Raw genomic sequence first — 17,243 nt, 5'->3', positions numbered from 1 at the left:
GCCTTAAGTCACAATTTATAAACCCTTTATAAAGATCGCCTTACTAAAAAGCGGCACTCAATGCCGCTTGTGTTTAAGACTTTCATTAGCAGTAGGCCGAAGACATTTATACGGGAGCCCTGAGAGGCAAGTCAGAAAAAAACATTCGGGTGATCCATTTTTAAATGTGATCTAAACTGTTTTATCTCCTGTGTTCTCATTCAAGAGCAGGTGAAAGAAACATTTTTCCAGGACGATCTTCATAAGTTTCTTAAATTTTTTTTCCATGTGTGAAACAGGTTGGGAAAAAATGTTTGCCAGAATCAGTTTCCCAAGTTGGGTTTTGTTCATCTGGAAAACAGATGAAAAGATACGTTTTGGCATGTGATTTTTTTTTTTTTTTGTTCAGGATCATCAAGATCAGTGTTTGTTGTTGTAATACTCATTTCAGCCACAGGAGGCTGAAATGCATGACGACCCCACGTTCTAAATAAGACTGAAAGCATTGATGGGTGATTCTCATGAACATGATACTACTCCAAACAAAAATTACAGATCACTGTATACACATATTGTTTTTCCTATCCAATTTCACTCTTCAATTTAAGCCATGATAACTCAGCTAAAAGACTTATATACAGTAGATTAAACAAATTAATAACTTTTAGAGAACATGATATATTACATATTACGGTAATGTTCAACTATGGTGTGGAAATAGGGATGCATAAGGATAAACTTCACAGTTAACAACATTGAAATATGACAAATAATCTTACCTTGCAGCCATCTTTTGTCTCCTCTTCTTTGTGGTGCATCATGGCTAAAAAACAAAAACAAACAAAAACAAAAAACAAAACACAGGCCATGAACAGTTACTAAATCAGCATGTTGGGACACTTAATGATCTGAATATTTTTTATACATTGTTGGAAACCATCATATCTGGTTATAGTCTTTTAAATCATACAGTTTTAAACAAGTTTAAATTTATTTTAATAAATTTGCTTGAATATTTATTGTGCTAAATTGAGGGGAAATCATGAAATTTTATTCAGGATGCATTACGGTAGTGAATGTGTGACTCAAAAATCAGTTAAAAAACATATAAAATACTACCTTGGTACCAAACAATAACCTCTGCCACATAACAGACATGGTATACTTTCAGATAAAAGTTAATTATTTCACTGTCTAAGTTTCTACCTGTTTTTTTTGTTGTTGTTTGTTTGTTTTGTTTTGATGTTTTTCTCCTGCCTCTCAGGGCCTCTGTAATACCAGCAATCTTTTCAATTTATATATTTCACATTCACATCCAAAAACATGGTATAACCCCACAGATGACATAAAATACAATAAAAATAAAGTATATTTAAAATAAAGCAGAACTAAATGTCAGAAATATAAAACAAATTTTAGGCAATATTTCTTTAGACGCCAGGTTACTAAGGAAACATCACTATTTTTTTATAAAGAAGGAATTTAAACGCAGCCTGATCAGAAAGAACATGGCTGCACTGAAGAAATGCAATCAGTCACTTTATGCAGAAACTCTATTTGAATTGATACAGTTTTATCACTTTACTGTTTGTGTGTATGTGTTTAAGGGTTTTTAAAACCGGTGCCTTTTTTTCCACTATTGTTGGATTTTTTTGTCGGTCTTGCATGTTGTTGATATATATGTATGTTGTGGATGTTTGATCGGTGTATGTAAATGTGTTTAAAGTTTGCAAATTGGTGGAATTGGAAGATTTTACTTTATATTTATAGTATTTATTCGTGTTCAAGACAATAATGATAAGTTTGAACACATGCATATATTGACATTCATCATGTGCAGTTGTGATTTCTGCTACTCATCCCTGAAGTGCCGGAAGTTCAGTGTCTCCCTTGTTGTTGCCTGCCTGTCTTATCCTGTCCTTTAGGTGTGTTGTTATTATTATTATTGGCACTGTTGCTGTACTGTTCTGTGTATGAGTGTGAAGCATGATAGTACTGGATGAGACCAAACTAGCTCACATGTGGAATCTGGGTAAATCTGGGCCAAATGAGTACTGTGGACTGTTACGCAATCATGTTTTTCTGTTTCAATAAAACAGACTGTATGAAGAAAAACATTCTTTCCTGTCTTTATTATTATTCATTGTTTTACAGCGTTGAAAAAAAGAGTTTCAACGTCTCACTCTCGATCAAGAATTAGAATAAAAAGACCAGGATGAGAGTTGATGGTGGCCACAATGATCTTTCCTGTTCACAGCACACGTGTCCAAACTCTAAGTGAACTTTGAGTCATTTTAAGGTATGTGTTGACCACAATAACTTCACCTGCCTAAACCTAACCTATGAAACTTTATGTTAAGGACGTAATGGGGCGCTAATTCGTTATTGTTTAAGTTTCAGTTTCTTAGAAATAAAAAAATCCTGGTGTTGATGATGAAAGAATGGAAAGAACGTGACGAATCTGACTTGCTCAAACATGCCAACAGGTTAAACACCTTCCTTTAAACTCAGATAAGTCTCCTCTCAGACACAGAACGCACACACTCCTTCTCAAAGCTGACATGGAAGAAGTTTGTGAGTATACATGTTTCTTTGGCCATACTGTTACTTTATATTAATTATGAATTATGGGCTCAGGGCAGATAACATGTTTCTTGTGTTTCATTAACAGGCAAAATCCTCACCATTATAGCTGCAGGTAAGACCAGTTGGACAACACATTTTAAACATGAAAACCTTTTAGTATCAAGTTGTACTCTAATGATTGAGAAAATGTTCTGCTATGTTCTTCCCCAGGAGGTGTCATAGCTGTGCTCCTGTGGCCTCTTCTGCGTCCTCTTTTGATCGCCATAGGTTTCAGCTCATCAGTTGCTGCTACAATCTCATGGTCATTTGGTAAACTGAACATTTTATTTGCATCTTTTTAAATTTATGACCTTCTGTCTCTAGTCAGTCAATACAAATATCTGTGAAATGTGCATTAAAAAACAAATAAGCATGTGTTGATGGTAGAGAGGAGCATGTTAGACTGTGGAATAAAAGCTTTACTTATGGACAGGCAAGTGCAACATGGAGCTGATGGTGTCTTGGGAATCCTAAAATGTAATGTAATGTAATCTCGCTGCAGGTATGGCTGTTCTGTTTGGGAATGGACGAGAACTGGAGGAGCTCTTAGCCATTTGTAACCAAACTGGAGCCTGCAACAAGTACTCTAAACCATACGAGCACATAAGTCATTTGTTCCTATCATCAAATATGACTTACAAGAGCATTTAATAAATTAGCACCCTTACCAGTGGCTAGAGATCAACAAGTCAACACACCTAAACATAACAGTTGCAGTTTTAAACATGTGGTGAACGTGGTTGGGTTTAGGAAAATATTGTGGTTAGGGTTAAATTCATGTAGTTATAAGTATGTTTGAACAGCAGTCTCCTGGGTGCAAGTCCTGTGTTTGTTTGACCCATCTAACCACCCTGACTTATCCACATGTGGACTCTCTCACTTGTACTATGTCACTTGACATCCTCCTTTGCTCCCATCCTGTATTAGGAAGGTTACTCTTGAAAAGTAATAGGTTGCAGATTACTAGTTACCCTGTTAAACATGTAATAAGTACTTTAACTATTTTAATTACGCCATCAAAGTAATGCATTGATTATTTTTTTAATAAATGCTTGCACTTGGGCGATACAGTTTAAAGGGGAACTAATGTTTTTTTCAACCCTATTTTCCGATCTACTTTTGTGTAAATGAGTGATAGGATGTTCAATATTTGGCATTTCTCCAGTACGAAGCTAGGGCTGACGTGCCTGCAGCCCGTGAGCGTGCACTATATTAAATAATAGGGCACTCAGACAGCGTCAAACAACATCAAAATACATCCAATAAAAGTGCTTTTTTTTAACAGAGATAGGCTTGGATTGTTAGTATAATTATCCGACAAAATTCAGCCATGACTACTCCAAACAGAGTAACTCCTAGCATTTGTAAGGTCACTCCAGCGGTTGACTTGCCACAACAAACATGTCCTAATTTTCACCCGATTTTGACCAACTGGATCTGGATGAGCCATTTGAACTTGATGACCACCCGTATTTATTTGAACACGGAGTACACGGACATACGCGGACGCAGAACTCACTGAAACTGAAGAGGGACGAGGAGAGAGAGGGAGCAGCAACAGGCAGAGGAACATGTCCGAATCCAGTTGGATAATTATACTAACAGTTCAAGCCTATCTGAGTGAAAAAAAGCACTTTTAGTGAATGTATTTTGACGTTGTTTGACGCTGTCTGAGTGCCCTATTATTTAATATAGCGTGCGCTCACGGGCTGCAGGCAGGTCAGCCCTAGCTTCGTACTGGAGGAATGTAAAATATTGAACATCCTATCACTCATTTAGACAAAAGTAGATCGGAAAATAGGGCCCAGGTTGAAAAAAACATTAGTTCCCCTTTAAGTTATAAAAACTTACGTGCGTAGGTGTTGCACTCAGTTTTGTTCCAATGGCTTCGCTGACCCGTTTTTCAAAAGAAGACATTCCTGCACAGCGAAAAGATGCAAAGCAACACAATGAATGTTTATTTTACATGTCAGCTTTTTACCAAGAACAATATATTTGAACGTGACCTCTCTGTAATGACCAACATTTGGATTAGTAACCATAATTTAATTACTTATCATTTTCTCAGTAATTGTAACATACTACAATTACATGTATGTTGTAATTTAAATATGTCTCTGTGTTACTCTGCAACACTGCTCCCATCATCAGCTGTTACAGCCATTAGAGCAGTGGTTCCCAAACGGGGGGTCGCAGTCTAAAAGTGGGTCGCGGGTCCATTCTGTATGGACCGCAATTTTGTAAAAAACAAAACAAAACAAAAAAAACCCACACTTTATTTTTAAGTACAGTGAATTTCGGCACAGAGTTTTGCCACATCATGCTGAAGAGTGAATGAATAATGGACAGCGACTTGACAGAGACAGCAAACTAGCTTGACTAGTATGACGCTGAATGTACTGAACTTAAACTAATGACCAAGGAAATCTGGACCCCGTGGCTGGACCAGTTGGGAACCAATGCACTAGAGGTTGCTGCAACAAGAAACGTGAACGAGGGTTATAATAAACCACTGTACACACTAAATATGCTAGGACAGTCTTCGAACCAGCTAGAGAATGACAACATAGATTTTCTAACAAACTGAGTCTTTTCCTAATGACGACAACTTCAAATCATGTTTTCTGTGATAATTTGATAACCTAAACAGAGCAGTTTTTATGTGTTTGCCATGCACTGAGCTTAAAGCATCATTGAAGAAGCAAATACAGTGCCGCTACAAGGTCGTGAAAAGTGTAAAAATGCCCATATTCATCTTGTATTTCAATGAGTCAAAAGCTTGTTTTATAATGTGGAAGATGCATGCTGGTGTTACTGATGTTCATTAGCTCTGATGAATCTTTATTTTGAAACCATTTACTAAATCTGGAGGCATTTAAGATGATGCACATATGCTCTTTAATGCTAGTTTTATCTGATTATAAAGCAATTTTTAGTCAGTTAATTCATCTGATGTAGCAATTTTATTTTATCTTTTATTTATCTATTATTATGTTTAATTTTTATTTCTTATTTTTTCTCTTTAATCTTATTCTATTTAAGGTCCTTTGATTTTGTCTTGTGCTGCTGTGATACTTGAATTTCCCCCCTGGGGGATCAATAAAGTATATCTTATCTTATCTTATCTTATCTTATCTTATTAATTCTGAACCAAATCTATTGTCATCACCGTTGTTGTTGTTGTAAACATAGTTGTTGCCATTTAAATGAAGCAATTTCAAACATTTCCATAAAGTTAATTTAACAAAACACAGTGGTGCTTTAACCCTTTGGGCCCTAGGCATTTTTGGGGTATTTTTACTGCCTTTACTTTTAAGCTCATATCACAGTCATTATAAAGGCTACATACACATGCTATATCTTGTTTTTTTTTCAGGACAATCTGGGCTAACCAGATTTGCCATCATGCCATGTCCTTCTATGTGCCTGTATTTTATATTAATTTTTATATCAATGAAAAAAACAAATCCGTGTGACTAAATTCTTACATTTTTACATGTATGTCACCATAGCAAGTTGGAAGTTGACATATTCTGCCAAATATGAAGAAGGGAGACTCTTTGGAATCTGGCAATATAAGAACCATGATGGTGGGACATTCTGTCACTTCACAGCTGTCCAAAACATGTGGTTTGTGCCAGGCGGACATGATTGCCAGTATTTTTTCATTATTGTAAGAAATTCCATTGACTCATTCACAAGTCAAAAATGTGTTTTATCTGAAAGAAACATGCAATATTTACATCTGAGATCATAGAAAAATAGTCAACCAAGTGCAATGATGTCCTCCAAGATAATATTTGTTTTTCAGTTTCAGTTATATACTGGGGGAACATTTTGGGCATTGGTGGGGGGGGGCACGTGTCCCCCTCAATGTATATGGTGACTAAGGCCCTGTCAGCATGCATTAGGCTACAGTTGTCTGGGTGCGCAAAGGTGAAGTGGCTGGTCTTGTCATACAAAGTTTGGTGGAGTGTCAACTGGACAATATGGAGATATTTGCATTTTGAAAGCTGGACTACAAATGTGGATAGACAGGGAGAAACACACGCAAGCCTAAGACGTGGTAAGATACGATATTCCTCACTATATGAAGTGACTGATAACACGATCTATATCATGGATTGTAAAGAAATTCGTCCGGTTTTTATTTTGTAGACAATCAATCTGTATTTATAGCATGATGGAATGACAGGACAATGATGTGTGTGGTATCCCTGGAAAGCTCTGCTCCTGCACTTTCATGTGATATGCATGGCATTTCTGTGCGAGCCTGCGTTCGCGAGTAATCCATCCAACAGTAATGTGTGTGCAAAGCTGTATGAAAGCTCTGTTATACATCATTTTAGTGTAAATTTATCATTTTTTTTCGCTGTGAAAACATTGGACTACCGACAAGTGCTTGGCCTTCTCGGAAAGCTACAGTTCCGCTGTTTCACGTGATATGCGGTCGCGGAGAAAATCCACAGAGAAGAACGGGTGTGAATTTGGAAGCACTATGCGTCGTTCGGGCCCATAGGGTTAAGCTAAACATCACAATGATATTGCCAACATGCTAATGTTTAGCAGGTATATGTTTTACAATGCTCACCACCTAGCACGCTAATATCTGTAACTTAGCACTAAGTACAGCCGAAGCTGTTGGGAGTGTCATTGGTTTTACTGGAGGAAAGGATAAGAGATCACCGAAGTTAGTACAATTCATCCTCTGGGAACATGAATGACTTCACCAGATTTCATGGTAATTCATTAGTTCATTAATTAGTTGTCATTTCACTCTTTCCTGTATCCTCTTGCCCTAAAAATGATTATTATTCATTGATTTGCAGAGGTGAAAAGAGTGTCAACCTCTCACTCTTGGTCAGGAATTAGAATAAGGAGCACGAGATGAGAGATGATGGTGGCTTAAATGATTCCCTCTGCTCTCAGCAGGGGGAGACAGACACCAAACAGCTGACTACAACATCTCAACATCATATAAACACCAAATTATTTTCTTTTCGCAATAATCAAATGTAATAATGTATTGATTTATCTAATAGATGCAGTATTCCTAACACACTAATGTCAGTGAATACCCAGTAACTATTATCTTTTCTGTTACACTATTACAACTCTTTACACTTGAACCTTTTTTACTTTTTTGTCCCTATTTACGTCAACAAGGATCCAGAAATGAAATAATGATGAATGTCATGTAGATGAGCATGTTTTGAAGGAGCACTCTAACTTGGCGTTGTTTCCATTTACATTATCATGAGTTTCAGTTTCACAGAAATGCAAATCCTGTTGTCAGCACATGATGTTGTCCTCACGCCATCATGATCAAAGAAATTTTAAAACGACTGCAGCCTCACCCAAACATGCCAGCAGGTTATATAAATACATACACTTTCCTTTGAGCTCAGTAAGGTCTCACATCTGACACAGAAGGCTCACTCACTCACTCCCAAAGCTAAGATGGAAGAACTTTATGAGTATACTTATGTCTTTGACAATACTGTAATTTGATAATACTGTTCAACTTAATATTCCTCAGCAAATATTTGCTCAGGGCAGCTCAGCGCGAATTACATGTTTTTGCCTTCTGTCTGTGTTTTATGAACAGGTAAGGCCTTCGTTGCGGCCACAGGTGAGACCAATCTGAATCACCACAGCACACATATCAAATATGTAAACCTCTAAATTTCAAAATCCTCTAGCCGTACTTTAGTCATCAGGGAAATTGTTTCCTCTGCTGTGTTCTCTCCCAGGAGGTGCAACGGTTGTGATCCTGACTCCTGTTATCCTGGCTGCTATGGGTTACACCTCACTAACAGCAATAGTGGCAATTATTGTTGCTGCAATTGCTAATGGAGATCTGATAGCAGCATTAGGAAGTCTAATGGGAATCCTGTGGCCATTTGGTAAACTGAATATTTAATTTATAAATTTTTCAGTCAATGCAAATATCTTGGAAAGGTGCGTTAAAAAAACAAATAAGCATGTTTGTATAGTAGACACCGGCAGCCTGAGCACTGAGATAAAAGGTATCAGCGAGGCTCATTGAACATCTATGTATAAATCAAGTTTCAATGAGCAAATTGATTATTAATGTGCAGTAATAAATGATAATAAAGCTCTCTTTCCCTAAATGTAATGTGATCTTACTGCAGGTCTGTTTTCCGGTCTGTCCGGGAATGAAGTAGCAGTGGGAAGGATGCTATTTACCATCTGTAACCAAACCTTTACACGTTGAAGATTTACAGCAGGATATGCAACACATTTCTCTTTAACAAATGAGGATGACTACAAATTATGATTTATTTTTTTTTGCTGTGATAAATCTGATAACTTTCTTAATTCATTTAGTTTTTCTATTTAATTTTGTCATTAGGTTTTTCAATAAGTCAAAATTGTTTTATAAATGTGGAAGATGCAGCCTTGAGTCATTTTGAGGATGTTCATTAGCTCTGATGAATCTTTGTTTTCACATCATTTAACTGAGGACAATTAAAACGATGCTTTCGTGCTCTTGGAATATATCCATCTGATTGTACTGTCTAATTCTAAATCTAAATAAAATGCATGCAAAATAAAGCCATCACTCTATTGTCGTCATAGTTGTTAGCATTGTGCTTGTTACCATTTTGATTAAGCTATTTAAAACATTTCCATGAGGTTAATATGACAAGACTCAGAGTCGCAGTGATGCTTTGAGCTAAAGGTCAACACACCCACAATGACAGCACAAACATACTGATGTAATGTTCACCATCTGGCATGCACGCTAATTTTAACTAATTAGCACAAAGCACAACGGAGGCTGCTGGGGATGTCATGAGTTTTGAAGTTAAATGCTAAGGTATCACCAGAGTCACTACAATCCTGTGGGAACATGAATGATTGCACCAGATTTTAATGGCAATTCATCGTGCAGTTGACAAAACACTTTGCTGCTACTGGGTGGGATTAGTAGGATTAATCCTCTGGGCACCATGAATATTTCTATAAAAATGTGGCCACCTGTAGCTTTTATAACATGTTGTTGGCCTTCCACAGTGCCGTGTGTAACGATCATAAACCTCTGTCACGTGTCAAGTGATTTAAGTTCACCGTCACTACAGAAAGTAATGTGACTTTCCGATTTCCATACAGCAGAGCAAAAAGTTTGGGCAGTGTATCGGTGTTGAAGCTTTTGAGTCCAATCCTGTCAGCACTCTGTGGTGTACTATATGTCATTGTGGTGCATCAGAACAGTTTAGGGTGTGCATGCAAATGACAAGAGTTACATTGAACAGTGAGTCAAGTTATTAATTTCTAAAAATATCTATGAGGGTAATATGTGTGCCATCTTTCCTTTAAGATGTGGTTATTGCACTTAACAGCGTTTCTCTTATATGTGCTCAAGCTTGTGCTTAATGCCACCCAAAGGCGTCTGATCAACAAGATCAGAAACGGACATATTTAACATTTTTGAGGTGGTTACCTAAGTTGCTAAACCAGTTTAGTTCTGACGGCTCCTTCAAGAGATAGATAGAAATGCATCACCACAGGTGGATCCGATGAGTTCAGTTGAAAAGCCTGTTCTCTTAAAGCTGCGCTATTTAATAGCCTACTGTTATACAACAACGTAACTCACAACTGATAATCTCCTGACAATGAAATTTCCACCAGCTGAACTTTAGAGCATCTTCCAGCTCAGTTTTTTTTTTTTTTATAGCCCACAACCTGACTGTATAAATGAAGAGAAAGTAGCACCTGCACACTTACTCCATGCCACAATGGTGTAATAAAGATAATGTTTTGATCCTACTTAGATCTTCGTCAGGTTTAAATGAAACCAACACTTAAAGTGACACTCATCTTTCTGGAAATATTATGCTTTTCTTTGTTTAGGTTAAAATGCTATTAATAAGCTGATGGCACAGTAAAATGTAAGTGAATTCCACCAGAGATTAAAAAAAAATCATAATTGTACCATTCTCATATGGTTCTAAGAAAACTCCAACCAATCATTGCATTCGGTCCAAATGCAATGATTGGCCGAGCGTCCTGTCTGTCTTCCCCACATGGAGGCCTCCGACTGACGTAACCACTTGCGTAACAAAAGCAACTTTTGATAAGATATGAGGACGCGTTATGACATTTCTAGAGGGAATGGTAAAGGGTACCTGCACTTGTATAGCGCCTCTCTAGTCTCCCAACCACACCCCCACCCCCGACCAGGAAGGGTCTGTGAGACAACAAATAGGCTAGTAAAAGGGACGCTTGTGGGTATAAACCTTCCGCAACAATGGCAGACAAATGTGGACCACCACTTCCACCTCCAGCCGCTCCAACAGGGAAATCAGTTGGCAAAAGAAAGAATATAGCAGAAAAAGCTAACACTAAGAGAGAACTTGATGCTGCAAGAGCCAAAACTCGGGTCAACATCGGCTCTGCTTTCAAGCAATGGCTTCATCCTTAGCTAAAAAGGGACGAGATGGTCACAGAGTTTCTGCTGGACAGGTATTTTTAGTTTGCCTCTAATGTAACATAGGCTATATCGTTATATATGACAACACAGCAACCAGTTGCTAATGGCTAACGTTAGCCTACTGTAGCATAGCCTCTGAAACATTAACGTTATCTTCCTTGTGCGTTTCCACTTACTAGTAACGTTAACGCTACTATCTAACGTTAGCACTGTAACCTTATTCTAAAACTCATCAGTCATCACTGACTCCGCTTGAGTTTTTAAACTCCGGGGTTGCGTTTGACTGTCTCGGTTGTAACGTTACACTCGCGCTCCTCTTCCGTGTATCTAACATTACCTTGCCAAAGCCTACGTCTATAAGGAGGACGTAATTGAGGAGGGGGGAGTAGGCCTTTGGAGGGAGGTGGAGTTGCAGGAGGAGGCGGATTGGACTTTGGAGGGAGGCAGGAGTTGTGGATGTTCAAATTTTTGCTGTGTGAAATGCAAGAAAGGTAAGAGTTGCTTTAAGTGCCAAAAGGTGTCCTTGAATGGCCACTTGAGGCTGCCTCCAGAAACTAGTCAGTCCCCATAGACTCCCGTGTTAAAATGACCAACAACTCACCAATATACATTATATTGTAGCGTTGCGGGGTAGCTAGGTGGGTAGAGGAAGGACGAGGAGGAGGCAATGTTTGCTAGCTCAACAGAGCCCCGATTTAGTAGCAACAGCTAACCCGAGGTTGAGGTGTCCCCGGAAAAACAACAAACAGGCTCTCTAACTCTCTGAACTCCTGCTCCTTAAAAACTGTCCCGCCAACTGGTCCGGCAGCCTGCCGCTCCCCCTCCAACCCCCTCTGTCGTGAACTGTCGTAACCGTAACTACCCCCAACATTCCTTACCCCTCCCCAGAACAACTTATCAGCAAATACCCCTACAGTGGACACCTCCCTCAATGGAAATAATGTAATCAACACACATAATAACAGTCACTATATACCCAGCGTTACAATATTAAGGCTTAAAGTTACGCATAATTAAGGGCGGGCCACTTTAAGTGACACGCTGTCTGCCGAGATATGGCCACTTTTGGCCCAAAAAAACCATTGTGTTGGCCAAAATGCCAAACTTTACGCTTTAAAATGTGAGAGTGATAAAACAAATGACAGTAAACAATTCAATGAAGGAAACAGGAAAGAAGTACGTAGAGAAAAACAGTAACACAAAAAGCCACACTAGATGGTTAACCACACCTGCCATCACGTCAGCCTACTGGTGTGCATTATGTGTAAATACAGGTGTGGTTTCTGCTTATGAAACATTTTAATCTAATGAAGATCCAAGTAGGATGGGAATGTTGTCTATATTATTTCTGGCATGGAGTAACTGTGCAGGCACTACTTTTTCTTCTGACGTGCATATAATTACTCTCCTTCTACTCCCACAACTTAACTGTGTCCAGAAAAACATATGAATGCTGCTTTGATTACAAAACATAAATGAACCTGTTGACACTTTTATTCCTTTCCTTACTCAGTCCATTCTGGTGGACATGATGAGGAATGGAAATATTTACAGATGACACGCTGAGACAGTATCTTTTAAAGGTAACACAGATTTATTGCACATATCAGTCCAGTAGCCTGAGATGACAAAAGTGTTACTTCACAAGTGAACAGATATCAGATGCAGTTGCCACCTTCATTTGGCAAACGTAAAGATATTCATCTTGTTCCTTCATGATTTTCATATGATGATTGCAGCCAGCCATCCCACTGCTGCTCCAGTGCTGCCCACAGCTGCAGTGGCAGCTCCTGACAGACCAGCAGCACCTATGGAGAGATAACTCAGATGTTTTATATCAAGGAGCTACAGAAAAGTTGAGAGTGCCTTCTTCTGATGCTAAAAACTAAACCATTATACACAGAAGTGTCAGTTTATTCTAGACACTGTATTATAAACCCAAAACTAAATTTATTGTTTCCTTTAGTCCCAGGTTTGTGAGACACCTGTGTAGGATTTTGTGCTGTTGTTGTTGCACCTCAGACTGTGTTGACATAGGACACATAATGCCCCTGTGGTCAATTAACAGCATTTACCTGCTGCTTGCAGACCAGCCACCAGACTTCCTGCTGCCACTCCTCCACCGTTAGCAATTGCAGCAGCTGACATCATTTTTGCAGCAATGGAGCCTGCTGCTATTCCAGCTGCAGTGAAACCTGCACCAGTCAGAACAAGAGGAGCTGCGACCACGGCACCCGCTGAACATGCAAAATACAACAGAGGGAACTTTATTAATGATAGTGTGCCATTTTGTCAGGCCACTTTAGGTATGAAATATGTTTAGCATGAAAATGCCTTTTCTGCATTAAAGTCTGTTAAAATCTGATGAAAAGTAAACAAAGGTGCACACAAAGGCTGTACAAAGTCTTACCTGCACTGCCGCCAACTAACACAGCCGTCACTGAAACAGAAGACAAAAACCAAAATCAACAATCACAGTCCATCAAGCTTAATCAGACATTTGCTGTCAATATTTTTTATAAGAAAAGAGTTTAAGCAAAACTATCAGCACTTTGAAAGCAATGTATCAGAACTGTCAAAGGAACAGTGATACTCACAAAGCCCCATCTCTTGATGGAGTGCGCAGGCTACTGATGAGCCTTGAGTTGCACTGAGCTGTATATACTGTGTAAGGGTTAGGTATCATTTCTTGAGTAATGACACCGTTCAATCTGGAACAATAGAGGGTGTCACAGAGTTCTTGTCTGCAATTAACACAAATAAATCCTGAGGTGGTTAGTTATTGCTGTATGTAGGGCATAAGAAGATAAACGAAAGACGGGAACACCAAAGGGCTGCTTGACCAGTTTAGTTGGGACGGCTCCTTTAAACCCGCATTCAGGACAACCTTTCATCTTTACGCCACCAATGACATTTTGGATGTGTATGACAGATTCAGGTGAGATGCTATGCCTGTAATTAATGATCAGTTCCTGGGTTTCAGATGTGTTGAGCAGGAGGTTGTTCTTGTGGCACCAAGTGACTGCTTGGCCCCTCTCCTTAACTGTGGTCCTGGTTTTTAGTTATCAGGCTTATGATACTTCTATCATCAGCTTATTCAAAGATGGTGAGGGACTATTTGTTATTTATGAGGGGGGACAGGGTGGTTTGAAACAGGTGAGGCATTGCTATGGCTCCGATACCTACATTTGGAAAAAAAAAGAAAAGTAAGAAATATGGTTAGATTGTCAATTGATGGTTAAATTTTGGTCAAAGCCACAGGGAGCCACTCCTCAGCCAGCATGGCACAACACCTACACCAGCTGGCTGACTGCCTCAGAGCAGCACACGTCCTCGCAGCAGGAAGGACGTTCACCGAACGTTTCCTTCTTGCTGTCTCAAAGATGTGCGTAGATGGCGCACCAGAAGTGAGGCAAGTTATCAGCTTCTATAGATTTAATGTAACATTTTGCACAGTCTTGTGATTTCTGGCTTGTTATTCTTTGTTGAGTGTTTGTCACAGTCTTTATTTTATTTTCCTGAACCTTAAGCTAAATAAACATATTCCTCCACAGGCACCACGGACGAATAGTCCTCCTGGACCTGGCCCACCAGAGGGACTTCCTGAAAATCAAGCGTAGCGTTAGTTCTGGCAGGCCACGACGTCAAGCTCTAATTAGCCATTAATGGCAAGCAAGCAATCCTCAATCAGCTGATGGCTCAGCTGACGGCTCCTTTGCTCCTATTGGAAAATTGCATTCAGAGCGCGCTATTTAAACAGCTCTAGCCTGGCCCCTTTTGCTGCTTCCTCTGCTGGTAATCGCAACCCACCTCCACCCCAGCTCCTCCTGTCATGCCGTTTTCTCTGCTCTATCTGGGTTTCTTTTGCTGCTGCGCTCCCTGCTATAGCCGTTCATGATGGCTCATGAAGGGCAGGAAGGTGTGCTCTTCCTGCCTCAGGCTTTCCACGCAAGTGCGTGGAAGAGCAGGGGGTCCCAGATCCTCCTGCTATGCGGGTCCGAACTTTATTGTATTCATTTGCTTGCTCTGCTCTGTCTGGGTTTTCTTTTGCTGCTACGCCCCCTGCTCCAGCTGTTCATGATGGCTCATGAAGGGCAGGAAGGTGTGCTCTTCCTGCCTCAGGCTTTCTACGCAAGCGCGTGGAAAAGCAGGGGGTCCCAGAACAGAACCATATTGCCAAATGTAATATAACTTGTGCAAGTAAATAAAGATTATTTTGACAAAGTGGTCCTGACGGAACTCTGGATGAAGATTGTTCCAGAGAAAGAGAGAAGATCTTTAGACAAGATCTTACAAAAGGCCAAATAATAATGCACAACATCTGCATTATTAATATTTATGATTCTATTTTGTTGTATTCGTATTTTAATGCTACTGTTACTCACTGTTTTGGAAAAATACTTTTTGAGTTCAAATGAACACACAGTCCGTCCTCAGAGGGACTTCCTGAAACTCTGGATGAAGATCGTTCTGGAGAAAGAGAGAAGATATTTAGACAAGATCTTCAATAAGGCCCATTGATAATGCGCAACATCTGCATTATTACAAAGTATAATGTTTCTGTTGTAATTGTTATTGTTGTTGATGTCTTATAAACACATTTGCTTTCGATTGTTTTCAAAAAATGCCTTTTGAGTTGAAATGAACATGAAGTACTGAGAGTATGCAGTAAATGACACACCCATCCACAAATCTCCTCTTGTTATATGCGCAGACAGTAAGAAAATTACATCCTTTGGTAACACGTACCCTCCCAATAAACCATCACTGAGTCATCATGAGTGAATACAGCAGCTGACATGACGTAACACACATTACACCAATGTCCGGAGTAACATCCTACATTTAGTTGTGATTTTGGGTACACTCCATGAACTTCAACATATAAGGGTGCTTTTACAGGTTTATACAGGCTGACAGGTAAATTGATTGGACAGTTTGGGCAATTTTCATCCTGTATCATCAGGATCCACATGGAGAAGTCATATTTCCAGGGGTGTATGCAGCACCAGGGGCACTGGTTTCATTTTAACATTGGAGGGGAAACATATTGAGCAAGGTGCCTGGGGGTCTTCCCCCTGGAAATTCTGAGCATGAAAATCTTTGTTTCCTGCATTCTGGTAATTTTTTATGCGGCAATTTATGATGGAAATGTATTGCTTCATGTAAAGGAAAAAACCTCAGATGGTTGGCTCAGTACATATATACTATTATTGTCCTCCCAATCAGCTTTTCTCATTCAGCCTCATCTCTGCGTAGTCAACACATGTTGGCATGATGTACTCTTCCCTCCTCTTTTGTTTGAGGAAGTCACTTTTTAAAATGTGCATGTGGTACTGATTCACATACATTCTTTTTCTCATTTATAAACCTCTGGGGCCGTACTCACAAACTAACTTAGCCTAAACATTTTTAGTAAGGAGTCCTAGCTTAGGAGTGATTTAGGAAAGTTCTCAACTCTGAGGGAGGAAGGGACAGAAACTTTTATCTTAGTGAGAAGGTGTGGTTGACCCCCTTGCTATGTGTGATGCATTCTTTTAACAGGTGATTGTCACAAACACGTCCCTCTGTGAGCCTGAAGGGTGTGGACACTCAGTGGAAACGAAATGAACTGCTGATTGTAAAAGTGTTGTCATTGTTAGTGTGATCACTCTGCTGATGGAAGGTTGAGACAGACCAAAGTCATCACTGCTGCACTGATGTATTTTTAAAATATCTTTGTGTTGTGGTCATTTTATTTCTGGCGTTATAGCATTATTATGTGTGGTGGGAAATATGTGCGTGTCAAGGATGAGATTGACCACAGATATTCTAATCTGTGGCATTTAATTTACTCACTGTCATCCAGCATCTAGAGAATAAGGGTTGAGATGCTCTGTGAATAACTTTACAAGGACCTAAGGCGTTTCTAAATCTGCGTTCTTGCCTGTACTTGTGTTCTTGTGGACTTGTGAAACGTCATCAGTCGCAGCCCAAGTACTGTTCTAATTCAAAGTCTGCATCCAGCCAAGTACAGTCCAAATGCCCGGATGTGAACTTGCTCTGCCTGTTCCATCGGGGATGAATTGGGAGGTGACTTGTGTGGACTTTTGACAGCCAGGTATCCCAGAATGCATTTCTCACAGATCAGTGGCAATGGCAGCCGTTCTTGGGAGTTTGTACTCCCGAGTTGAACTTGCCA

General features: G+C 39.5%; 1 protein-coding gene and 2 long non-coding RNA genes across 4 annotated transcripts; 2 read left to right on the top strand and 1 right to left on the bottom strand.

Moving 5' to 3' along the window:
* Positions 1–2,494: 2,494 nt before the first annotated feature.
* On the top strand, positions 2,495–5,723 carry LOC144466958 (uncharacterized). The gene is made up of 4 exons (XR_013493346.1): positions 2,495–2,553; positions 2,651–2,677; positions 2,776–2,874; positions 3,107–5,723. It is a non-coding gene; the product is annotated as an uncharacterized LOC144466958 (long non-coding RNA).
* Positions 5,724–8,207: 2,484 nt separating this feature from the next.
* LOC144467085 (uncharacterized) lies at positions 8,208–9,183 on the top strand. 2 transcript variants are annotated; one of them, XR_013493449.1, is made up of 3 exons: positions 8,208–8,236; positions 8,358–8,510; positions 8,760–9,183. It is a non-coding gene; the product is annotated as an uncharacterized LOC144467085 (long non-coding RNA). The 2 variants fall into 2 exon arrangements; XR_013493448.1 differs by lacking the exon at positions 8,208–8,236 and having other exon boundaries at positions 8,249–8,510.
* A 3,452-nt stretch (positions 9,184–12,635) lies between these two features.
* On the bottom strand, positions 12,636–13,754 carry LOC117267607 (interferon alpha-inducible protein 27, mitochondrial-like). The gene is made up of 4 exons (XM_033643616.2): positions 13,660–13,754; positions 13,473–13,502; positions 13,138–13,299; positions 12,636–12,870 (listed from the first exon to the last, which is right to left on the bottom strand). The coding sequence occupies exons 1-4, from the start codon at positions 13,667–13,669 to the stop codon at positions 12,785–12,787; spliced, it is 288 nt and encodes a 95-aa protein (XP_033499507.1). The 5' UTR covers positions 13,670–13,754; the 3' UTR covers positions 12,636–12,784.
* Positions 13,755–17,243: the final 3,489 nt, after the last annotated feature.

This window comes from Epinephelus lanceolatus, chromosome 15, assembly GCF_041903045.1.
Source record: "Epinephelus lanceolatus isolate andai-2023 chromosome 15, ASM4190304v1, whole genome shotgun sequence".
NCBI lineage: Eukaryota > Metazoa > Chordata > Actinopteri > Perciformes > Serranidae > Epinephelus > Epinephelus lanceolatus.
The sequence above is the reverse complement of the archived record's forward strand: the minus strand, read 5'-3'. Positions and strand labels throughout refer to the sequence as shown.

Coding starts and splice junctions, on each gene's coding strand:
- LOC117267607 (XM_033643616.2), bottom strand. Junction 13,300..13,472: donor GTTAGTTGGCGGCAGTGCAG/GTAAGACTTTGT, acceptor TTGCATGTTCAG/CGGGTGCCGTGGTCGCAGCT. Junction 12,871..13,137: donor GGCTGGTCTGCAAGCAGCAG/GTAAATGCTGTT, acceptor ATCTCTCCATAG/GTGCTGCTGGTCTGTCAGGA.